A 24,927-nucleotide genomic window follows, 5' to 3' on the forward strand; every position below is an offset into this window, starting at 1 on the left:
CAGTCCCGGGGGACGTGCAGCCCAGGAAGGTCACGGGGACCCTTTCACCAGTGCAGAAATGGAGATGGGGAAATGTAGCACTGCAGCATTGCAGGGAAAACCGGACTGTTCAGCTACATTTTTAACCTCTCCATCATTAGCTCTCTTTAATCCTGGTTTAATAACTTACGGACTAACACAGCAGCATTTCAGCTACTGCGCAGCACTAACACATCATAGAAACATAGAATAGTTAGGGTTGGAAAGAAAGGACTTTAAGATCATCCAGCTCCAACCCCTGCCACTGGCAGGGACCCCTTCCACTAGAGCAGCTTGCTCCAAGCCCCTGTGTCCAACCTGGCCTTGAGCACTGCCAGGGATGGGGCAGCCACAGCTTCTCTGGGCACCCTGTGCCAGCGCCTCAGCACCCTCACAGGGAAGAGCTTCTGCCTTCTGCCTGAACTTCCTCTGTTTCAGTTTGAACCCATCACCCCTTATCCTATTGCTACAGTCCCTAATGAAGAGCCCCCCTCCAGCATCCTTGTAGCCCCCTTCAGACACTGGAAGCTGCTCTGAAGTCTCCACGCAGCTTCTCTTCTCCAGGCTGAACAGCCCCAATGTTCTCAGCCTGTCTTCATACAGGAGGTGCTCCAGCCCCTGATCATCCTCGTGGCCTCCTCTGGACTTGCCCCTATCAGTAAGGGTTGTGTTAAGATGCTGCTATATACTCCAGCAGGGGAAGAAAACAGTTGGTGTTCCGAGTTTTAATCGTAGAATCCCAGAATGGTTTGGGTTGGAAAGGACCTTAAAGCTCATCCAGTTCCAACCCCCCTTCCAACCTTCCACTAGAGCAGGTTGCCCCAAGCCCCATCCAACCTAGTCTTGAACACTGCCAGGGATGGGGCAGCCACAGCTTCTCTGAGCACCCTGTGCCAGTGTCTCTTCCAGTGTTAAGAGAGAGAAGTGAGGAGTCAAATGCAGTTATAAATACCCAAAAATGTGACCTTTGAAGAGGGGGGAAAAGAAAACTGTACACATAAGCAGCTAGTGTGACTTTGATGGAATTACTTAGTGGAGATGTGCTACAGGAGACACTGAACCCAGGGCACGCTGTGTTTTTTGCCGCTGAAGTTTGCTGGTCGCTTGGGCTGGATTTTCTTGGTGAGCTTTTCTTTGCTGATGAATGGCCCCACAGATGTCTCTGGCGACATTTGGAAGGTGCCAAACTGCTGCTGTTTGCACTTCGATGTGCCAGGGTGTAACAAAACAGAGGCACAGAGGAAAAACCCTGCCTTTGGCAATGTTTTATCCCATCACAGAAGGTCCATTTTAAAGGCTGTGCTGAAGGAAGCTGTTGATACCCACAGCCCTTTCAACTGGAATTGTTACTGCAAACAGAGATACATGGAGCAGATGAGGAATTAATGTAAATATACAGACAGAAGGCAATTTTTGGGGGAGGAAGTGAGCACAAGCAGATAAAAAATGATCAACAGAATTTACATAAGCCTGCAGCATCCCAGAGGTCATCATTCTGCAGGATGACACATTGGAATTCAGTTTTATTAAATTCAGCCTGATTATTTAATTGGAAAAGAAAGGATTTAATCGAATCGAGTCAAAGGGCTATATTAGATTGCGTTCAACCTTAACACACAAGGCTTTCCCCATTTAGTTAAACTGGTTCCTTTGCATATTGTACACCTTAAACCATAAGAAGTGGTAATCTGAATAGCAAATTAGTGTTTGGAAGGCTTGAACGGTACTCGTGTGCTACTCAGCCCTTTTTCATCTCCTAAACCTTCTCACATTCCCTTTACTGCACTGTTTAGGTTGAAACGAGTGAAGATGATGGGTAGTAATCTCAAATCTCCATCCGTGTTTACGCCATCTATATGCTCCTGTGGAACACCCTGCCTGGGTGTGATGCTGCTACTGGAACATATTGCCCAAAATTGAGGGATGTTTCCAGGTTTTCAAGGCTACCCCCTTGCTCCACCTGAAAAGAAGCTAGAGCTGAATGGAGATTTGAGATTTATTGACTTGGGTTTCCTGTGTGTCCTTAGGAAATACTCCTGACCTCGCTGTGCCTCATCTGCATGGGCAGAGACTCCCATCCTGCAGGGACATGGACTTGCTGCCTGAGAAAAACTGGAAATAAGGAAAGGAAAAAAAAAAAAAAGGAAAAAAAGAAAAGACAAAATGATTTTGGGAAATAATAGGTTTCTAATTTTGGCCATTTAATTAGCTTTTAATTTAATTTAATTTTTTTTTGTTAATTAAAAACTAACAGGAGAAAGGGAACAAGGCCCAATTCATTTCCTAATGCTTCATTTCATCGCAACTTTGAGGATGTCAGCAAAGGAGTAAGAATCAGCACAACCCAAAATAACCCTCAGGTACTTTGAATGCACACCTTGGTGATATTTTTAATGTTTTAATCCTTCTTGAAGGCATTATTTGTATTAGAGCTCCCTGGGAACACCTTTGCTGACCCCTGCTTGTGCCTGTACCCCTAATTTTCTACCCACCTTGAGTTCTGGCAGCTGATACCTCAGGATGCTGATGCTCTACACTCCTTCCAGGTGGAAGCTTGGAGAAATCAAATCCTCCTTTGAATGATCAGAATCAGTTTTAAATGGACCCAACTGATCCCCAGTGAGGGTTGGGGGAGGTTTGGGGAAGGGGAGAAAACCTTCTGAGGCATATTCAGGGGAATATCAAAAGAGAAACTGAACATGACCAAGGTTCAGTGTGTGCTGGAGCCCAGAACCCCCCTGTGTGCTGGGCTGCACCGCTGGAGTGAGAGCAGCAGCTCAGGGAGGGGATTCTGCTCCTCTGCTCTCATGGGACCTCACTTGCAGCACTGTGTGCAGTTCTGGTGTCCTCAACATCAGAAGGACAGGGAGCTGTTGGAGCAAGTCTGGAGGAGGCCACGAGGATGATCAGGGGCTGGAGCACCTCCTGTATGGAAACAGGCTGAGAACACTGGGGCTGTTCAGCCTGGAGAAGAGAAGCTGCGTGGAGACCTCAGAGCAGCTTCCAGTGTCTGAAGGGGGCTGCAAGGATGCTGGAGAGGGACTCTTCATCAGGGACTGGAGTGATAGGACAAGGGGTGATGGGTTCAGACTGAAACAGGGGAAGTTCAGGTTGGAGATAAGGCAGAAGCTCTTCCCTGTGAGGGTGCTGAGGCGCTGGCACAGGGTGCCCAGAGAAGCTGTGGCTGCCCCATCCCTGGCAGTGTTCAAGGCCAGGTTGGACACAGGGGCTTGGAGCAAGCTGCTCCAGTGGAAGGGGTCCCTGCCCCTGGCAGGGGTTGGAGCTGGATGAGCTTTGAGGTCCCTTCCAACCCAAATCATTCTATGATTCTATAAATGGACTTGAAGTAATAAGGCAGATTTTTTATAGCAGGTTATTAATTTATGGATGAGTCCACGGCCAACTGTAAGCAATGTTTTTTTAAAATAGCACACTTGCTAATGCAGAAATTCTCTTGCGTTGGTAAATTAAAGTTTCCAGCACTGCCAGTATAGCAACGCAACTGGTTTATTATTAAGGTTAGATTTAGAAGCACAGTTTGGACGTTGCTTCAGCAGCTGAATGTGTTCTTGGATGGCTCAAATCAGCTTTTACCTGATTTTTTATGATAAAAATAATGTGCCAGAACTTTAAATCTGAGTTTCTTTTGCTGAAGCTTACAAGTGCAATGACAAAGTTTTGCATATATGCTACTGCAGTTGCACATTCAGGTTATCTGGTTACATCCATAATTCTCTCATTTGCAAGCACAGTTTGCAGCAAATACTCATGCAAATAAGGCATGAAACAGGGCATTTATTTGATTAGAATTCAGTTTCTATATACACTTAAAGGACTTTATCTCATTCAGGGATGGCTGCATAGATGATGAAGAAAGAATCTCAAATTCTCCTTGAAGGTTGTTTGTCCACCCATTGGGAATTCATTAAGGAAAACACACCTTCCCACTGGTATTTCAAGTGCCCTTGCCCAGCACTAGTGCTTGGATTGCAGACACTGCTGGAAACTCTCAGAGAAAAATAACTTTCCCTTCAAAATCCACCATACCATGTATCTAAATACTGGATTATCTTCGGTTTGCAAAATCCTGTTACAGATTACAAGGTCTAGATGCTGCTTGACAAGGACTTGGTCCTTTTCACTCTTGGAGAGCTGGCTGTAAGCATGATCCAGATCAGGTCCGGGGTTTCGGGGGACCCGGGATGATGTGAGTGTGGTTTTTCAGCTGACATGATAGATTTACCTGATATCTGTTCCTAAAAGCTGCCTGGGGACACTCAAGCCAAACCCCTCTGTTTCTGCAGAGCCACATCCCAGCACTCCATGGGGACTGTCCCTGTAGGACAGTGACATGCTGCTGCTTTATCCCATCTCAAGCCTCTCCCAGTGTTACTCTCTTTGCAGCTCACTGAGGAACCCTTTTCTATGTTTTTTACTGCATTTTGGCTAAGGTCTCTGCATTACCTGCAGTGGTGCAGAAGGGCATCCTTCAGCTTCAAGGAACTGCCCCAAATTCTCAGTGGGTTCAGCCAAAAGCCTGAGCCTAGGCAAAAACTGAAGGGTTTACAACACGGGCAGGACTGTTTCCCTCCCTTTCCTTAAGGACTGTGGTGTTCTCTGGCTTTTCCCTCGGTAGGAGCCCTTCCTCACCGGCTCTGCTTCCCGCACCCACTGACATTCTACAGGGCCCACCCCGTTCCTAAACCCACCCAGTTCCTAAACCCCTTTATGAACTTTCGGAGGCGCACATGGCTCAGGCAAAGCCACTCAGTGCTGCTGCCTGTGGCTTTCAGAAGCGGGGATGGTGCAGCCGTGCAGGTTTGCAGAGCAGCACGGATTCACTGCGGCGGGGACGGAGCCTGCCCGCACCGCTGCCTTGCTGAGGATGCTCAGGATGCAGCTCTGCGGGCTCGCTGCAGCCCAGGCCCTGGCAAACACGCAAGTGGCTCTCTCGGAGGCATTGATAGGGAAACATCAGCGCTCCCTCTAGCAGTCGCCAGCGATGATACCAAATCATTCTCCATTTTTCACCCTGGGTTCGTGCCACATGAACCGTCAGCGTAAGGGCTCTCGCATTATCGCACTGACAGCACACAGGTTGCTCTCCCCCCCCCCAACCCAGCCCTTCCAGGGGGAGTTTTGGAGCCCGTTTCACCTCCACCTGCTGTTGGGGATGCACCTTTCGGGGTGAACCTGAACCCGGTTACCAGAAAGGCACTGGGCTGAGCAGCGGTTTCAGCACATGGGCTGCGGGCACTGCAGCACTCACCGCAGTGCCCCAAACTTCCCGAGGGGGGGAACTGAAGGGGCTTGCTATAAATGCAGCGCTGTCACAGGGCTCCCCCCAACCCCTGGCAGGAAGGAGCAGCTGGGGGGCGGGGGGCTGCAGGTAGGGGGTGCACCCCCCTTTGCCCAGCACCCTTTGTATCCCCCTCTCACAGCACCCCTCTGGCGCAGCCCCCCGCCCCATTGCCCCTTACATGCACAGCCCCCATTGCACTCCCCTTTTGCACAGCTCCCTCCCCTTTACGCACCCGTCACACAGACCCCCCCCCCCCCGCCTTGCACGGCCCCCTCCACACAGCCCCCTCCCCTCGCTTCTCCCCCCTCGTTCCCCCACTTTGCATGCCCCCCCTCGCACAGCCCTCTCCCTTCCTTCCCCCCTCCCTTGCACTGCTCTCACCCCCCCAAAGCCCCCCTCCCCTCGCTCCCCCCCTCCGGCACAGCCCCCTCCCCTATCCCCACAGCCCCGCCCCTCCTCCCTGCCCACTCCCCCCTCCCTCCGGCAGCCCCTTCCCGCCCCCCTCCCTCTCTCTCACCTCTCTCCTCCTCTTCCTCCCTCCCCCAGGCCAAAATCCTGCACATGATGGACGACAACAAGCAGCTGGCGCTGCGCATCGACGGGGCGCTGCAGGCGGCGGGGCAGGAGGTGACGGCGCTGCGCGCTGAGCTGGCCGCCACCGGCCGCCGCCTGGCCGAGCTGGGCAGCGACCCGGCCATGGAGCACGGCCCCCACAGCGCGCAAGGTGAGGGCAATGGGGGGCGAAGGGGGGGGGGTTTGTCTCCGCGGCCACCGCTGGGAAACTGCGTCCGTTCGCGGCTGGGTTTCGTTATCTGTTTGGGGGTTCGGGGTGCCCGGTGCGTCCCGTCGAGCCCCGGCTCCATCCGCCGGTGGTGGATTCATTCCCCTCAGGTTTTGAGCACGCTGCGAATTCCATGCAGCTTCTTCCGCCTCTTAAAGCTCCAGCGCGCGCCCCCCACCCCAAATGGAGACACCCCCCTACCCCCCCTCCTCCTCACCCCCCCCCCCATCCCCAGCGCGGTGCTCGACCCCTGCCGCGGCCCCGCACGCCGGCTCCCCGCTACCCCGCTCCCACAGCCGGTTTCGTAATTCGGTCGGGAAGCAGCCATGTTACAGCCGCGCTCCGGCCCCGCCGCTGCCGCCGGCCCGGGGCTGCCCCCGGGGCCCGGCACGTCCCATCGCCGGTCGGGGCGGAGGCGAGAGCCGCGGGCCGGGGCTCCGGCCACCCCGGGGGAGCGGAGCTCGGTGCTGGCTGCACGGAGCCGAGCCACGGCGTGGCTTTAACCCAGCGTGGGGCTTGCACAGCCCCTGTGCAATGCACACACCTCTCTTCTGCCCTTGAACAGACCCCCCACCCCCCAAAAAAAAAGTTATGCCCAGGTCTCGGAGCTGGAGCAGCGGAAGCTGAGCGTGAAAAACGGGGTGCAGGGGGAGCGATTTGTGCTCTTGGCTTTGAGTGAAGGCTAGCGAACGGGGTCCGAGTCGCTTCTGCAGTGCTTTCGGCGGGGTTTGGCTCTCGCCTGGCTGAAATTCGCGTTTCCTGCTAATCAAAGTAGTGCTGCCATCACTGCTACTTCAGAGGCGTGGAAATACAAATATATGTATGTATTGTTACCGAATAATTGCAGGTTTGCCTGACAGTTCACCCTGGAGCAGCCTTGGTGTCAGGGCTAAAATAGCGCCGGCCTTCCCAGTTCCTGGTAACTGAACTGGATTTATACCTGGGTGATAAAAACATCAGTAGCTGTTACTTACTTGTTACTTATTTACTGCAAGCGTCTCTTGGTATGGTTATTTGGGTTATATAGGCGTTATATGAGTTGCATTTCCATTAAGCTGTAGGATTTTAAAGGTAATGGTGGGCATCCGTGCTCCCTTCAGCCCACCACCGGTGTGGCGGTGGTGTGACATTAATGCAAATGGATTTAGAGGGTTTAATGTGTGGATTTGTTCCATCAGCTTGTTGTACGTAGCTGGTTTGGCAGCAGGGGTGTGGTGTGTGAATTCCACTCCTTAAACAAAGTTAATCAGTCATCAGGTGGGTTTGTTGGGCAGCAGCAGCCGGACCCAGCAGAGCTTCCTGGTCGCTGCAGGTATGCGGGGAGCGCAGTTACGTGTGGGGTCAGGTATGTTCAGAGCTGATACGCATAGTGCTTGTTGGTATAAGGAGAACTGCACCATTCCATGTGCTGCATCCAGGCTGCTGAGATGCTTTTCTGTTACAAGAATCTGCTGAAAGGGCAGCAGGATGATGCCTTCCATTCCAGGAATGCGGCTGGGAATGCGCTGTGGAGGGCATCATTGTGACTGTGGAAATGTAGCCTTGCAGCTAGAAAAGCAGGTGGAATCCTTTGGCTTCTCGTGCACACACCTATTTCAGTGTCTGCCTTGTGTTTTGGTTTGTTTTGTTTCCTCTCCCTAGAACTTGTGGAGGGACACATGTTTTTGCAGGGGGCAGTGCCTTTGTTCCTGCATGTGCCTGGATGAAGAGGGATGTGTGTGTGTGGTTCTCCAGGGTCAGGGTTTTCCTCAGAGGTTGTCTATTCTGTTGAGCAATGGAAAAACTCCTCTTTGGAGTTCCTTTACTCTTGCCATGCTGGAAAACAGTTGGTATGCGGTAATGGTGCCATAGAAGTGTGTGCTTCTCCTTAATAACTACAATTGCACATATGCTGGAGTTGTGAGGTCTCTGTGACCAGTGGCAAAGAGTGGTCCTGTCTTAGGCTGGGTGTAAGACCAGCATCTTTAGCACTTGCTGCAGTTGCTGGAGGGGTCATTCCATCTCCCCACTCTAAGTTGGCAATTTTGGCTCAGAGTGCTGATGTCTGGGAGTGAGGATGCTTTCCAACAAGGAGGACTCCATGACCTTGTAGCTGTAGATGCATTTTTTTCCCCTTCCCAATCAGTTGAAGAGGCTGTTATTTAAAATGTGATGTGTCCAGCCATGTACCACTGGAGTGTAACAGAAGCCAATCAGTTAAGTGTAAAATTGCATCTGAAGAGCATGAGTGAGGAGAAGGGGGGAAAGTAGTTGGTTTCCACAGAACCTGCTGATTAGATACGCTGTTTTGGGTTTCTTCCCTATATTTGGTACTGTTGTTTCTATACTACCATAACTGCTCTCCTACATCACTCTGTGTTTGTACAGACAGGCCCAAGTTATCTGTAGTGAGCCTTATGTTTTTGTCAAGGATTTTGAGATGCTGTTCAGAAGGATGGGGCGAAGACAAGTCTCTCTGAATAGCTGTTGTGTGTCTCCTAAGTAGGAGGGTTGCCAAGCTGCTTGATTTACAAAATACATCAGTGGAAGGCGGGAGGCTTGAATCGGATGGGAAACTGCTTACCTGTGAGTGCAAATGTGGGATGTGCTGGTGGGATGGATGCGTAGCAGGAATCTGCTGTGGTCCTGGTGTAGAATCATGTGGTGGAATTGTCAGGTCCCTTTGCTTAGTGTGGGAAGGAGCTCGTTGATCTCGTGGGTCACATGAGAGGAGGTAAATGTGCACCTCTGTGTTATGCTCAGTAATTAATACTCAGTTTGTGAAGTGTGTTGTTTGTGTAATTACGGTGCAGCTTGAGGCAGCTCGAGGTAATACCTCAGTCACTTTGTGCACACCGAGGCTTTTCTCCACAACGCCCTGTTTTTGCAGCAGTGAGGTACACTTGGTTTACCCAGTGTAAAACAGAGCTGGAGGAATTCAGCAAAGAGGGAGAGGAGGAGTGGATGGTGGGTGTCCGTAGGTAAGCAGGCATGGAACTTGTTTATTGTTACAGTCCTTAGCGTGAGCCTTAAACACTCAACTCTCAGCCCTGCCGATCTTTTCTAAACGGTGAGTTTGCTGAAAGAAGTATTTTGGCTGCAGCCTCTTGTCTAAAGCTGGATACAGCTCACGGTGGAAATCAATACTTCACGTCCCTGGCGCTTAGCGCAGCAATTACAGGCAGCGCTCAGTAACATCACAGCAGCCGTGTGTCAGCACCCTTGTGTTTGGATTCTTGTTTGAATTAGAATGGCTTGAATTAATTGCAAGCAAAAGTTAAACCCTTGCCCTGTGGTCCAGGTCAGGGTACAGTGGCAGCGGGATGCAGGCAGAGCATCGCAGCAAGTGCTGCTGCAGCTTAGTGGCCCCTGTTCATGGTGGGTGCACCTCTGGGCTTTTGGGTTATGGTCATTGCTGAATCTACACCTTTATTTTCAGTAGTTGAAACAAAAGCAAGATCCATGGGGAAAATGAGGAGTTTGGGTGTAGGGGCTTGCCATGCTGAATCATAGAATCCCTGCCTGCTTTGGGTTGGAAGGGGCCTTAAAGCTTATCCAGTTCCACCCCCTGCCATGGAAAGGGACACCTTCCACTAGAGCAGCTTGCTCCAAGCCCCTGTGTCCAACCTGGCCTTGAACACTGCCAGGGATGGAACATTTACCACTGCTTTGGGCAGCCTGCTCAGGCAGTTGGTCCATTTAACCTGTTGGTTTTGCCTTAGTCTCCTCCCTGTGTTAAGTGGAAAACACCTTAATTAATTAGTGTTGGTAAAGTGCTTGAAGATGTAAAAAGCAGCCAATAGCTGAGTGTTATTAATAATATCTCCTTCAGCACTGGGCTTCTCACACTTTCTGTTTCAGAGCGTCAGTGGTACGCAGTGGTCCCAGTGTGGAGCTGGGGATGTTGGGGTTTGCATGGCTGCTGCTGAAGTTCAGCTGGGAAGAGAGCGGGAGCTGCACCCCGCTCCTGGAAGCAAGGATTTCTCCTCCTTGCTGTGCTGTGATCGCAGGTGTGTGCAGCGTAAGGAAGATTGTGGTTGTGACTTGGTGCTTGGTGAGACCAAAGGGCCGGGAGGACCTTTATGACAGCCAAACCCAGGGTTTTTCTCTTTGATCTCTCTATACTTTCACAGCTACAATGCAAAGACTTTGACTTTTGCCCAGGAGGCAATCGGTTACCTCTGTGCTATTGCTGTTTTGCGAGTAATCATCTCGGGCTGTTGAAAATGTACCTTTTTCATCTTTTCACAAATCTTCCCTGCTATTTGTTCTTCCAGAGCTTGACAGCTGACACTGTAAAGGAACCTGAGGAATTTGGATACTGTCAGGTGCTGGGAGTCTTGCTGTACTACTACTTTTCCTAATAATTCCCTCCTTTATTTACCTCCATCCTGCATATTTCCCAGAGTGAGGAGCAATTAGTTTTATGCTCTGAAACAATTGCATGCACTGGGAAATAAATCCGTGCATAGCAATATTCACATGGTTGGTTTAGATGCAAGGAACTGGCTGCAGACAGCGCTTCCGGTCCCCATTAATACAGGAAAATCTGCATCAAACCCTGTTTGATGCTGAGGGAGACTTTGCAGCTGGGGGTGTCATTGACCAGCAGTTGAGGGCAGATGCCTTTCCTCGAGTGGTTCCTGCTCTTCTCCTTGCACCAAACAGGGCTGACGTACCTTGCTGTAAGTTAGGCACCGAACCTCAGCACCAGTGTGACATAGAGCAAAGCTTCAGTCTCCAGCTTATTAAAATTCAATTCTCATGATTTCTTGTTGACAGTGAAGCATGAGATAAGAGCTGTTGGTACTGATGCAGCAGCTTGCAGAACCGGAGCGCTTGTAACGTGGCACGGCGTGTGGAGCCAGGCTCTGCTTACCTCTGTGCACAAACCCTGGGGAATCAGTCAATCGGGGACCTTGGTTTTAGGCTACATCCTCACCCATGGGATGGTGAGGGCTCAGGGAGCTGCTCCTTACTGCTTTGCAATCTATTGCTGCTTTCTCTTGCTGTGTAATTTTGCTTGAGTCTTTATGGCTGGTGCTTTCAGGTATTGAGATAAATTCTGTGAAAGCACCAGGTCTGGAGGCTTTAAGCTAGACAAATGCATACTTTGATGTTGCGAGTTGTATTCTGTGTTAGGTGGAATGGATTTAGCTTGCTTTATTATCAGCAGAGCTGAGCTGTCTCACCAGCATACAGCTATTGAATAACTGCTTCTGGAAGCATTGGCTGAATTCTTTTCCGGAGTCAGTTTGTTTGCAGGAGTTGCAAAGGAGAGGAAAAGCTCTTCCCAAAGTTGTCCTTGTGCACCCCTGGCCCAGCAGGGTAATTGGAGGCTTGGGGAATATGAGGGTTTGGGGGTGCCTCCCCTGGGGTGAGAGGTTGAGTGATGGTGTCAGGCTGTGAGCCAAGGGGACCTGAGATAGCAGAGGCTGTGTGGAAGGACAGAGCACTCCTGGGTAAGGGCAACTTTGCAGAGGTATTGATCATGCTTGAGTGTGACACCGGCTGGAAGCAGCAGCAACCAGGGTCATCCTGATACCCCAGTGCCCCTCAGCTCCGCTCTGCAGCTTCAGTAATCTGATAAACTGATTATTTCTCTAATCTTGTTAGTCCTGTCCTTCCTTGGCTTGCTGGGGTGGGACAGAGCTGTCTGTGTGTGGTGCAGGCTGGCTGCTCCTGAGCTTCCTTGTAGGTGGCTTTTGGGTCAGGTTTCTTGTTTTTTTTTATGTGCCTGATGAAGTTTCTGTGTCTGAAACCACTTAATTGTGAAGACCTCAGCTCTGGAGTGCAGAAGATGAGCTGCAGCAGGGAGCTGTTTGCATAGAGCACCTGAGGAGGGATGGGCTCTTGTCATTAGGATTTTGGATGCCTGTGAGATGTAAAAGCTGCAGCACGCAGGGCTGTGTTTGCCCTAAGAGATGGAAAACACTACTGAGTTTTCCTTTTCAGGTGTTTGGTCAGCTGCAGATTCAAGTACATGCAGCACCACAGCTACAGTTTGCTTTTGGATTGCTTGGACGATGGGAAAGGAGCAAAGATGCCCACAGAAGCATGAAGGGGAATGTGAAGACATCGTGGATCTCCTATAGGCACCCATTAGACCCAGCATTTGGGAGAAGATCAACCTTATCATTGAGGAAGGAAGAGGGACTGAGTGATGCCCTGCTGTGGCATGACTGCATCCTGGTCTTGGAGAGTCGTCTGTGTCTCTTGCTTCCTTTCTGGAAGGAGTATCTCTTCTGAGGGCATCTGTATATCCATTTCTCGCCCTTCTCAGTCCTCATGGAGTCCTTGTCCCTGGCAGCTATTCATGCTGCTTTGCCTCTACATCAGAATTTCACAGGTTTTACAGGCTGCACCCGGGAGCGGAACTTTTGGGGTTATCTGGTGTGTCACAGCCTTTGCTGCTGCTGTCCCTGGGGATGGGCTCCTCTCCTGCGCGGTCTCTGCTCTATTGTCCCTCTTCTTTGGGTGGCATCTGGAGGAGAATCCCAAACATCTCTATCACTTCCTCTCTCATGAGAGTGTGTATCCTCCCTGGATGGGGAGTTCAGTGGCCTTTCTACAGAAAATAGCATGCACTGGAGGGGGTGGGGGGAATAGTGTTTAGTCTGAATAGGTGTGATCTGTAGGATGTAAAGAGAGCAAGTGAAGCACAGTGCTCTGCTGATGCCTATCTCTGACTTCTCTTTGCAATGGCAATCAAACCTGGAGAGCTGACACTGCTACTGAGAAGAGTTTCTTTGCAGAGAAGATGAAATGGGGCTTGTGCCTCTGCAGCAGCAGGTTGAGGCCATTTAGACAATGTTTGAGGTTTGTAACCAGGAGCTGCTCCAATACTTGAGTCTCTGGTTTCATTTGCCTTTAAATTCTTACCAAAATATGGGATTTGCAGAAGTGGACCTGTCTTTCTGATGCTAACAACCTTCACTAGCCAGTATGTTAACTTGCTAGCAAATTCCCATGGCCACCTTACAACTGGAGGATTTTCCAGCAGTGAGCATGCAAGCATGCATGTCAGTGAAGCACACTTCTGCTCCAGCCTGCTGTTCAAGCAAGCTGTCCATTATCCTCCCCTGGAAATTACCGGGGAAAAATAGCGTGGCGTTACTGATGGCCTTTGCCAATGGGCCCAGTGCTGGGTCTGTGCTGTAGAATCGATGAGGTGGGAGAAGACGTTTAAGATCAAGTCTAGCTGTTCCCCCATCACTGCCAAGTTCACCATTAAACTGTATCACTGAGGGCCTCAGCTACACGTTTCAGTCATGCAGCAGCCTAATTGCCCTAAGGACCAACTTCTCTTGCCCCCTTTTAGCAGCAGACTATCTTAAAATGCTTAGTTTGGTGTTGTGTTCTCATTTAGGTGTGCCCAAGAGCATTGCATACCCTTTAGGGATGGGTTAAAAGGTCTTTGTAAGATTCTGCTTTCCTGCTTGGGCTGGTTGGAGCAGTCTCTGCCCTCCCTCCCATCACAAAGCAGTGTTTTTCCCAGGGTATTTCTGATTGCTGTAAGATACTGCTGCGGGTCGAAATTTGCTGCGGGGTCACAAGCATGGGAAGTGTTTGCTGTTTTCCAGGGAGATGTGCTGCGTAAGGGGTGGCAAGCAAAGCAAATTGATTTGGGGAATAGATTTGAGGAACTTATTGTTGATGTCTCGATTTACACGGTCTAGACACACTCTGAAGTTGCAGGAGGGGGAAAAAGAACATCTTAATAGAAACCTCTAGGACTGCTTTAAAGGTTTTAGGGGACTACATAGAGGTTTTGTGTAGGAAAATGCATTTTGAATGTTGACTAACAGCTGCCCTCTGATGTGGAAGCTGGGAAGGCACAGCATGTCTTGGCATGGCCATCACAGCCTGCTGTGTGGGGTCTGGGATCATGGTGCTGCTGGAGAAGACCTCGTGGGACCCATTCTCAGCTCGCCTTGCCCATCTGCAGCGCTTTCCTGGGGTGACTCCTCACTAAGGAGGAGCAGAGCCCAGCTCCGAGGTATTCCCTGGGAGCTGAACGTCGTGGTGTGGTTTCGAGTGACAGCAGTACATTCACAGAACAGATTCCTCCTCCCGTGGTGGCAAAATACTTCCTCTGTGTATTTGGCATTGTTTGTTCTAGCCTTAAACACACCTAATTACTTGTCTTTATGTTTCTCTATTACTGCATTATCTGCTTGGGCGAAAGCTGTTGTTTTATCCACCTGCAGGTTCTTAACGTTAATTCCCTGAACTTTTACATCCCTCTGTAATGTGTCTGGAGTTGTTAAATGGCCTTTACCAACTTGTCGTGATTCTTTGCTGCCAGTGTGATGGCTCAGGCAGCAGAAAGGGTGGGAACCGTTTCAGGTGGAGATGCATTGTGCTCCCTGCCACATTTGCACTATATAATTGAATCTGGAAAGATCGTTGTCATCCTTGGGAATGGAGCTCATTTTAGAGCCACGCAGGGATTTGTTCAGATGTGTTTCCTGCATGATCTGCCTTTGTGGTCAAGAAGCATCTAAAACTGACAGTTTTGGGTGAGAGGGCTGAGTAATGCAGTTCCTCAATTTCAATGAAAAGCAGGGGGAGGTGGGGGAGCTGAAGCTCCTGTGGGAAAAGCCATCAAAACCAGAAGCTCATAGCAGCATGGGTCTGAGAAACCTCTTTTTTTCAACCTGTTTAGTAGAAAAAACCTGTATTTAGTGCCACAAAGGCATATTTTGGAGTGGTGTGTTGATAGATAGGCAAAGATGCTGCAGGATTTGTTCATCACGAAGTACCCAGGCAGTGGCTGTGTTGGCATCAGGGTGTATTCATGCAGGGTCCTGGATGCTTTCATACACGGATGCTTTTGATTGGTTGTTGGAGCGGTTGGGAGAGGTGGTGGTGGGGATGAGCCATGGGGTAGTGGGAAGCTGAGGGCATCATCTCCTCCTGGGGATGTCCTCTGCCCAGTGCTGCCTGTCCTGGTTTAGGAGCTGCTGAATGAGCAGGCTTCAGAGGGAAAGAACGGGGTGAATGGGGCACACTGGAACAGGATTATGAGCTGCCACCTTGCCCATGGTTTTCATGTTCATGTCATGGGGTGGCTTTGGTCCAGCCCTGGGCCTGGAGCTCCCAGAAGTTGCTTACAAGCTGCTCAGGTTGTGTAAAGGTCTGCCTGCTCCCCAGAGCAAGGCATGTGGACCCTGGGCGCATCACTGGCAGCTGCTGAGGTTGCTTCAGGTGTGGCCCCAAATACAATTTATTGTTGCTTTCAGGCAGAGCAAAGCTTCAAAAAGTACTTTTGCCACCATTGCATAGAACCATTCAATGCTCTGTTCCTCGTTGGACGTGCATCATTTCTGAGGGTATTTTGGCAAATGATCTAATTTAACACATCTTCTACACCCTGCTTATCACTGTGGTTTCTGAGTGCAGTCATTAGGGACCGGTTTGATTTTGGGGTGTAATTCCTCTGATGGGCGCATTTGCTCTGCAGCAGCAGAACATCTTTGATTCAGCATTACATGTATGGCAGGATTAATGGTTTGAATACCTTGTAGGTTCCTTAAAGGTTATTTTCTTTTTCATTTGAATGAAGCCATATTATCTTGGGCTGAGGTTTGTTTGATGCTGTTGTGGTTTGTGAACTGTAGTGCTTCCTGTGCTATCGGTGTTGGGCTGCGGCATGTGAGAGTGTCTGTAGCCCTGGAAACATAGAATGGTTTGGGTTGGAAACGACCTCAAGATGATCCAGTTCCAGCCCTCGTGCCATGGGCAGGGACACCTTCCACTAAACCTTGTCACCTAAGGCTTTGTCCAACCTTGTCTTGAAATAACCTGATGTTAAATCTGGATACATAAGTGTGACTATTTTATATTAGTCCAATTTGGATAGGGGAAGCATGTGTAAAAAGCAGCCATGAGAGCTCAGCCTGTTCATCAGTTCAACAAGAACATGGTAACGGCCATGGTAATGCAGGATTAAAAACCCATCTGCAGGTAAAGCATTAACTCCACTTGTTGCAGCACTGAATGATCCAGATGCTATCAGGTAAGCGGAGCTGGGTGGTGTGCCGGTGCGAGCCTGTCAGCACACACATCTTTCACCTCGTCGCAAAGTTTAGTCAAACCTTGCTTTGCACAGTCACGTTTTCCAGTGGATGTGGATATTGCACAGGGGGGAATCGAGCAAATTCTCATTGGTGAGGGACCCTTCTTGGATGGGCTTGGGATAGTATTTGGGGATAGACTTGCAAGGCTGCAGCTTATCTCAGGGGCTTTATTCACGTGCTGTTAGACCTGGTTCTTGGACACATGACATTCGGTGCTGCTGCTAAGGTTTAGTTCCTTTAACTCTGAAGGGTCGTTTCCACCCCTTGTTGCCATCCTCACACCAGGAGATGGTGCCATCTCTGTGAGAACGTGGAAGACCTGACCCAGGTCTTTGCCACAGCACAAGCCAAGCCCATGGGGTTGAAAGTTCTGGTGAGGTATTTTGGCATCTGTGTGGCTGTGGCAACCTGCCCCTTGGTCAGGATATACATGAGGGGCTTTGGCTGTTGGGTGATGCTTGCTGCAGGAGCTCATGGTCAGTGTCATGTCTGGCTGAGTGCTTGATCCTCTGGTGTATTCTGAGCTGGAGCAGTTGAGCTTTTGGGCAGTCTTGGAAAAGGAAAACGATTGGAGCGTTGAAGACTTGTTGTGATTTATGCTGGTTCCTTTTAGTTGCAGCTGCACATAAAGACTCCAATTTGGGACATTTTGCTTCACTGCAGTTTTTGTGAGGTAGCTTTCATTTGCTAATTCCTTTTTGGTTGTTATTGCTGATGTAAGTACAAGCTTATTCAACAGCAATGATTTGCATCTTTCCTGGATTTGAATCAGTGAATGAGCGTCTTTGGGACAATCTGGAAAAGAGAGGGGAAGTGGAAAATCTGGAGTGATACTCTAAAGATAATTTTGTTTATGGTTTCTTTTAATATGAATGGTCCAAGTCACTTATCAAACCAAGTATCTTGAGTGAGAGGGGTGAGGTGGGTGTTGCTGATGACGTGAGTGGATGTAGTGGTGGAGATAACCAGTAGGAAATTATTAAACACACCCTGGTTCCTCTGGGGGTGTGTTTTCAGTGTATCTTGAAGTTCTTTAAGTGTGTGTACACAGTTCAGAGAGTAATACCATTAATTAGACCTACAAGAAAGACTAATAAAGAAGTATAACCCTCTATAGTATACAAGATTTATCCCTGATTAGCAGAGCTGCTCAGATCTCATTGTAAATCTGTGGATAAGTCATTAGAAGACCAGCAGTAAGTTGGTAATTAACATCACCAAAACGTTTTCAGTGCTCTGTCCCAAATGAGTGGGGGAAAAAAGAGAGTAAGGAAGAGTAAGATCTTCCTTTATTCTATTCTATCAGGGAACAAGGGTTGGGAGAGAAAGCGTAGGGTACCATAGATGCTATGGCTTGAACTAAATCACAGAGAACGGCAGCTGCCTGCCTGCATCTCATCCCCTCACCCTGTGGCTTTTGCAGGTACCGCAGTACTGGGTCAGGGAATCCCACACTGAAAAGTCCATTTTTCCCTCTGCACAGCTCCCATTAACATTGGAGAGTTGCAGGAGCCTCTTCAGAGCAGAACAGATCCTCATGTAAGTGCTATGCAAAACACTGTATTTTATCAGTGCGCTTGTACTCGAACTGGGTAAATATTGTCCCGGGCAATATACTGCCAATTCCTTCTGGTCTGCAGCCAAACCCTCGCTGGGTAGAGCAGCAGCAGCAGCGTGTGTGCTCCTGTGCTGCTGCCGGCATCTCCCTCTCCTAACAGGAGCAGCGTTCAAGAGAGCTCTCCTTCACAGGCGAGTTGTTCTGGGGGTTGTAAAGGTATTCTCATGATGAGGTGCTGGTCAGGCTGAACTCCAGAAGCATGAGCACGGTGTCTGTCTGTCTGACAAGTGCTGTGAGGAGCCTTTGCCGGTGTGTTACCCTGCTGGGTTGGGATCTGCACACGGCAGTTTCCTTCCTGCCTGTTTATTCAGGCAAGCATGAACTTGCTTTGTTGGTTATTTCACCTCTTATAAATGATGGGTAGCACAGAAGATTAGCTGCTTTCTGGTGAACTCAGGAATGTGTTTATATATATTAAAAGATTTATATTTTTAATTCATTTTTATGGTGAACAGCACCACAACCAAGAGAATTTTGCTGTGGACGGTACCTGTGCTGGAATTATGTTTGCTCTTCAGCATTTCCTTTAAGGTTATTTGCACGAGTTTGAGCTGCTAAGCAAACATTCCCTGTATTTTAACCTGTTGCAAAGCTACATCGTGCCCTTCTTCCTTATCCTGCTCTGGAAATGAAGGCAGCTCCCATTGTGTGGATGTGCTCGCCAACACAAAAAGAAGCAAGGTCCTTTATCAGTACCTCTTTGATAAAGGAGGGCACAAAAGCCCTGGCGTGGACCCACATCTCCTACTTATTTGGAGATGAAAAGCTCTTGAGGCTTTGGTTTGTTGTGAAAGTTAATTGTGAGGCACTTGAACCTTGGCAGGGCTCCCACACCAAGACTCATCACGCCTGAGCTGAGCCCTCCGACAGGTACAGGTCTTGTCTGGGCTGGTTGCTGGGGCTCCCTGTGCAGTCACAGGGAGGGATGGTACCTCCAGAGGATGTTTCTCCCTGATAGCTGGGACATCCCAGGAGGAGGTGGAATGGTCCTTGGGAGATGTCGGTCTCCTCACTGGCTGTGCTGTGATCCAGGGCAGCAGGTGAGATGATTCCACCCCAACATCAATCTCTGCCGCTAGCTGCAACTCTACCGTGGCACCATTTCAGCTTAATTGAGGATTGCTTTTGGTAGAGGCTGTTGTGCTTGCGTCAAATCACGTCTGGAGACGCCTGCAAGCGGAGTTGGTTCCTCAAGGGTGTTCCCAGCACTGCTCATTGCCCAATGCATCTCCACAACTCACTCAGGGTAGCATCTCTTATGTCAAATCTGGGTGTCCCAGGGCATCCACTGAGATCTTCATGAGTCTTTTGGGATTGTGAGCCACATCCAGGACCCTTGTGTTTTTGGGTTGATCCTCCAGGTCCTTCAGGTGAAGGTGGAAGGGAGGTCCTGGCACTGTCAGGTGAATGAACACAAAGGCCCTGCCTCTTCCAGCTTTGCCTTGCCCCTGTTATTAGCATTTAAATAGGCTCAGCATAGGAGCTTTCCCCATTGCTGGTGCTCTGCGAGGTGGGAAGCTCTCCTCTGCCAGGCTGCTTTGCACAAACCTGAAAGAGAAGCAGGACTGAAAACCAAGCCACATGATTGCGCAGGGACAAGGTTTGTTGTGGGTGGGTTTTTTGTTTGTTTGTTTTAAAGATGCTTTCCTATAACTCTTCCCTGGGCAAAACCTCATGCACCAAGTACCTGCGGGCTCTGGTGAACTCCTGGATGAGAGGTCAGGCTGCAGATGTTGCCATGCAGTGGAGATGGAGGGTTTAAGGCTTGCTTTTGTGGGGCTGGTTTGGGCAGATGGGATCAGAGTTGATGGTTGCTGTATACGTTGCTTTGCTTTTCATCTTTTACCGCAACCTCCCGATGGTTTTATTAATGCCAGGTGTTATGCACGCAGGAGGATGCAATAGGGAAGCATCAGCTTGCCTGAGGTTCAACTCAGTTGTCGTAAGAGGGGGCAAAAACCCCTCTCAGTCTCAGAACCAGTCTGACAAACGGTGTGTTTCCCGTTTTGAGTCTCCATCTTCCATTTAAAAGAAATAAACCTACTACCCCAGTGGTATTGTTTTCTACCTATGCCTTTATGACACAAAAGTGGATGTTACTGATGCGGCAGCACAAAGGAAAGGAGAAGTGATGCACAAAATGAATTGCCAGCTTGTATGTTTTCCTGTATTGGTCTAACGGCATTCCTGTTGGGCAGGCCAGAGCACACTACTGGAGTATGATCATATCCGACTGTCACAAATGCAGATGCTGTATCTATGTCTCAGTGAATTTCATCCCTTGGTTCATATGTGCTGGTCCTCTGAGGACTATCCCAAGTCCAGTGTTACAGAGTACAATGGCACGTTTGATTTATCAGCCCTATTAATGATTGGGTTGAAGGGAAAACCAACATGTTAATTAAATTCACAACCAATGATGAACTTGGTGTTGTGAACACCAGACAGGACAGAGGTTTAGGTGTGAGTATTTTGTGCTGCTTGTTGATGGTATTAACAGAAGTTCAAGCTGACCCAAGTGAACGGGGATAAAACCAAAGGTTTACCCTCTGACTGAATGTTATTTTCACTGTTGGCTTTGGGCTGGTTTGTGTTTTGCATTTCTTTTCTGTGGGTTTTAGTAATGCAAACAAACAACTTGGCTTCACCTTGAGTTGTACTTCATTTCCAGTTTTTTCTTGATCCCATGCATTAACATGCTTAGGAGGTGAGCTGCAAGTAGGCAAGAAGAGGATGTACTTCTTTAATTTGGGTTTCAAATGTGTTTTCTAGAATGATGCAAGTCCCCTGAAGTCCAAGGCTGACCAGCTTCTCTAGAAGCATCTACCTGTAGGAGTATCCCTATATGAGACACTAAGTGCCCAGACTGATCCATAGTGTGTATAACCTCATATCCCAGGCTAAATGCATGTGTTGTGGGCTCTCAGCCACTGCCTGTGCATGACCTCCTCCCCTTGGCTTTTGGTTTGTGTTCCTGGCCTTCCGAATTGTCTCCAGCCAGAACTCTTCTTTAAAAGTGAGCTCAGTTGGAAAATATTCCTGTGCCAAATGTTCTTTTGGGGGAAAGCCTCTCTTGAAAGGTGGAGTCAGCCAGAGGTGGTGTATGAAACCAGAGATGCTTTACCTGTTGATTATCTATAAGGAGAATAATGCAGCAAACCCAACTGTGAATTAGTGTATTGAGCGCTACAAGGGCAAGTTTAACCAGAAGCCTCTTATTCTTCATCTTACTTGGTGCAGGTTATCTGAGAGAGGGATTGCAGGACCTGTTGGCAAGGAGCAACATGAATTGTTTGGGGCTGGGCTAAATAAAGTTAATTTTGGACATTAAGTGAATTCCTCTGTCCTTGGCATAACCCCCAGTCTGCATGAACAGCACTCAGGTTATGAACAGAGGAGTTTTGCTAGCTCACTAGCTTCTTGGTTGGAAGAAAGCTGGTATTTTAAAGATCAGTGTACCATTGCTCAGGTCTTTATCATGCCACCTCAAAGACACCCAGTGGTTTGGATTTCTTGCTTCTGCTTAAAGTGTTTTGCAATTCATTGTTTTCTCTTCTTTTTTTCGTGTACTGTATTTTCTTTCTGTTGTCTAACTTGAGGTGCAATTAGGAATTTGTGATGCCAGTCTGGATCTGAGCAGTGCCAGGACTGCAGCAAGCATTAGAGCCCTCAGAAGGTAAATATTGCTATGGGTGTAACACAAGGAGTCTGGGAGAACACCCAGGCAAACAGTGTCGAGGGGATTTATACAGCCCTTGATGTTTGAATGCTGCGGAGCAGGGGATTGAGGGCTTGTAGGATATCGCAGACCATGGATGGGAAAGACTTGGGATCAGGAAACAACCATCTGAGCAGTCACCCCTGGAGGTGTAAGGTTGGGCACTCCAGGACATGGGCAGAGAAGCTTGTTGGGTTCATACCAGCACAGGGCATTACTGCAGTGCCACAGGGACATCCCTTATACCACGTTCTTGAGGCGCTTATGAGATGCTGAAGCTTATCCAGGAGGAGCAGGGGAAACTCAAACCCCTCACCTTTGCTTGCTCTGCTTCCGCTGAGTGTCCTTTGAGTACTGATCCTCTTTCTACATCTGGATGGAAAGAAATGACGTGGTTAAAAGCCCTGGTTACAGGATCCCTGCAGATACCCAGGTTGTGCTGGTAACGATGGTTGAGTAGGGAGGAAGGGGCTGAGCTTTGCTGTAAAACACAGGTTCCTGGGTGTATTTTACCAGAGAGAGTAGGCTTAAGTAGTCGTATGATGGGGAAACAGCACACTGCCTATGGGAGCACATGTGGGAGAACGTGGGGATGTAGAGCTGGACCCAGAGCAGTGAGAGGCAGGTTTGGTGCTGTGCATCCCCCACCCTTCCTCTTCACCACAATGTAGAGCCATTATATAGGGCAGGGGCTGAGTCTGGTTAATGTGCAGCACAGAGGGACTGGATGATATTGAAAGAAAACTGAGAACGCTTCCTGCATTGAGTGCTCGAAGGCATCCCCTGTTCCCCTGGCTGTTATCTGCAGCAGCATCCCTGTCCCGTGCTCCTCCAACAGCAATTACATGCACAGAAGCCTGCTTGCTCCCAGTAATGCCAGGAGAAAGTCACTGCTTCCCACAGCATCTTTGCAGGTGTAAGAAGAGGTGTCCTCTTGCAGAAAGGCCCCAGGGGCAAGGGATGGGTTTGCACCTTCCTTGGTGAAGGACCTCCTGCCTGGACCAACACTTTGTGTATTGCAGAAGATTTTGCACTGTCAAAGGGGTGTGAGGGTGGGAGAGACGGCCTGGGGGTGGGTCTGGGAGAGCAGAGGCACGTTCTTAAAAGGAGTTTTCAGCAATTTTAAGGTGAATTGCATTCATGGAATTGCAATAGGCTTCAACTGTTCCTGACATTCAGTATGTCAGAGGAGATCAGTCACTATTTGGGAAGATTAATGCCTACAATTCACATCACACTTGTAGGGGTTTTTTGTTTCCTGGCGTTTCTTGTTTTACTAATTGCAATTGTTTCACATCCTCTGATCTATTCTACTTCTTAATAAGGCATATAATTCATGATTTAAATGGTGGTGTTCTTATAATTAGATGAGTTATTTTTGTCAGTGCTGATTAGTTGGTAAGTACAGATTAATCTTTGAAGATGTGATATGGTCCCTTGCTGGTTTGGTTTCAAAGAGGTGATGTGGCACTCGTTTAACGGCGTTCCCACCAACTTCAGCCTTCTAGTGGGAGGAAGGTGCTGATAAATTGAGTATGCAGTTTGAAAGGCTCTTGTTTTACCCTGTAAGACTCATTCTGTTGGGAAGTTGAAATTGCAGCTCCCGGTGCAGGCAACGTCTCTGACTGCACTGGCTGCTGCAGAGGTCCCCACGTAGGGGTTTGGGGTACACAAGCAGTATCTTGCTGTGGCAGGGCATAACCTGCCGTTTGCTGGATGTGTCCTAGAAAAGCATTGCCCTTCACAAACAGAGCCTTGGCCTTTTGATTCCCCTAGAGTTAGTTGCAGTGAAGGACAATGTGGGCTTTGTGCTCCCGTCCCCGCGCTGGCGGACGGTTCCTCCTCTCCCCCCTGTGATGCTGACACCGGAGCTGTTCTCTGCTCATGATGCAGAAGCTGTTTGTGGGATTAAAGCTCTTTTACTTCATTTTGAGACTGTTTAATGATGGGTGTGGTGGCCAAGGGGAGGGAGTGGGCACCTGCACACTGCTATGACTCAGGTGCAGATAACTTTGGGGTGAGACATCCCAGCATTTCCCATCGCCTGCAAACTAGACCAAATGAAATGGTTGATATGCTGTGGTGTAATTAAGCATGTGGTTTTGGAGTGGCAGCCTTCTCCTAGATGATGTGAACCATGCTGCTACAAGGAATGGTGCAGTTGGAGCTGAGCCATCGCATTATTCAAGACCAGATCTCTGTGAAGAGGGAGTAAAGCAAATGTTTTTTGTCACTACCAAGGAAACCACAGTGCTCTTCAGTGGCTCGTTTTCATTGTAGGCTGTTTCAATCCTCCCTGGTTTAGCAGATGGCTCCAAACACAAATAAGCCTCGGGGATGCCTGTCACTGCCTGTGACCCTGGGAAAAGTAGAAACCACATAGGAAATGAGCAGGGATGAGGAGATGCCTGACATTTTTCCTGAGCAAATAAATGTGGCATAGGGAAAGCCAGAGTAAGCTCTGTGTTTATCAGTGCTGTGAGTGCACCTTGAGCAACCCCTTGTACCAGCCTGTGAAGCAAAAGGGGCTCCTGATCCTTGGTGATTCAAGGGCACCTGTGTTAATCGATGGTCTCTGTATCCACAAAGGTGTTGTAGGTTTTGTATGTGCTTCCAGAGCCCCTCTTCCTGAGGATGGTCGTTGAAGTCGTGTGGATGCTCTCCTTTGGGTTGCTAGGGGGTGAATTTGGCACTTGCTGTGTCCCTCATGTGGAGATCCCGCTATGAGCAATGGTGGGGTGGTTGCACAGGCTTTGGAGATGAGTTTGCAGTCTACTGTAAAAGCAGTGCAAGAAAAGGATTTACCGAAGTAGGAACAGAGGAGTGGTACTGAGGATTCCCATCCTTCCCTGGTTACAGATCTGTTGGGCTGTGCACTCAGCAACTGGAAGTAGGGCCCAGGAGGGCAGAGGTGAAGCAGAGAAGACCAAGGGGTTTCTCCATCACCCCAATGCAGTCTCGTAATGCAGCCTGGGATTTCCAGCCCTTCCTTGCTTGGGCTGCAGCACTGGAATCAGCACATTGTGCAAGAAATGGCTTGTGCTTTATGCCCCAGCTCGTGCTGCTGAAGAGGGGGTCAGAGTGTAAGGCGGTTAAGTGGCCGGATTGCCCTGCTATGTTTGCCACAGGATAATGGAAAATTCCTGTCAGGAGTCTTGCTTGATCTGGGGCCAGAGGAAACAGGATGAAGTCTATTCCACTGGCGAAACACTAGAAGAGTGCACTGTGCATCTTCCGGCTGCTGCTGCCAATGTTTTTATAGGCTGGAGACTTCGTTTTGAAGGGAAGGAACCGCACGCAAGGCCAGCCTGCAGCCATGCCAGGCATCTTGCCTTGTGTCCCTTGCACTGCCTGCGTGCTGTTCCTGTGCCTAACTCTGGAGGACTGCATGCACAAAGCCTGCCATAGCTTCGTTTTCTGCTTCCCAGT

At 49.2% G+C, this 24,927-nt stretch overlaps 1 protein-coding gene and 1 long non-coding RNA gene across 5 annotated transcripts in view; one reads left to right on the forward strand and one right to left on the reverse strand.

Annotated features, from left to right (window-relative positions):
• KAZN (kazrin, periplakin interacting protein) overlaps positions 1–24,927 on the forward strand; it is a 218,914-nt gene that overhangs the window by 126,557 nt on the left and 67,430 nt on the right. The window contains exon 3 of one of the 2 annotated variants that reach the window (XM_062622845.1): positions 5,867–6,044. In XM_062622845.1, the coding sequence (XP_062478829.1) occupies positions 5,867–6,044 (178 nt within the window). Of the gene's footprint in view, positions 1–5,866; positions 6,045–10,068; positions 10,091–24,927 lie in introns of those variants that run through there. The other variant, XM_062622847.1, reaches the window with a different exon arrangement.
• LOC134165766 (uncharacterized) lies at positions 1,997–5,945 on the reverse strand. Of its 3 annotated transcripts, none has more exons than XR_009965643.1 (4): positions 5,838–5,945; positions 4,066–4,354; positions 2,511–2,588; positions 1,997–2,130 (listed from the first exon to the last, which is right to left on the reverse strand). It is a non-coding gene; the product is annotated as an uncharacterized LOC134165766 (long non-coding RNA). The 3 variants fall into 3 exon arrangements; XR_009965644.1 differs by lacking the exon at positions 5,838–5,945 and having other exon boundaries at positions 4,066–4,174; positions 4,262–5,393; XR_009965642.1 differs by lacking the exon at positions 5,838–5,945 and having other exon boundaries at positions 4,066–5,393.

Source organism: Pezoporus occidentalis, unplaced genomic scaffold (assembly GCF_034315485.1).
Source record: "Pezoporus occidentalis ecotype Australia unplaced genomic scaffold, CSIRO_AGI_Poc_V1 ctg249, whole genome shotgun sequence".
Taxonomy (NCBI): domain Eukaryota; kingdom Metazoa; phylum Chordata; class Aves; order Psittaciformes; family Psittacidae; genus Pezoporus; species Pezoporus occidentalis.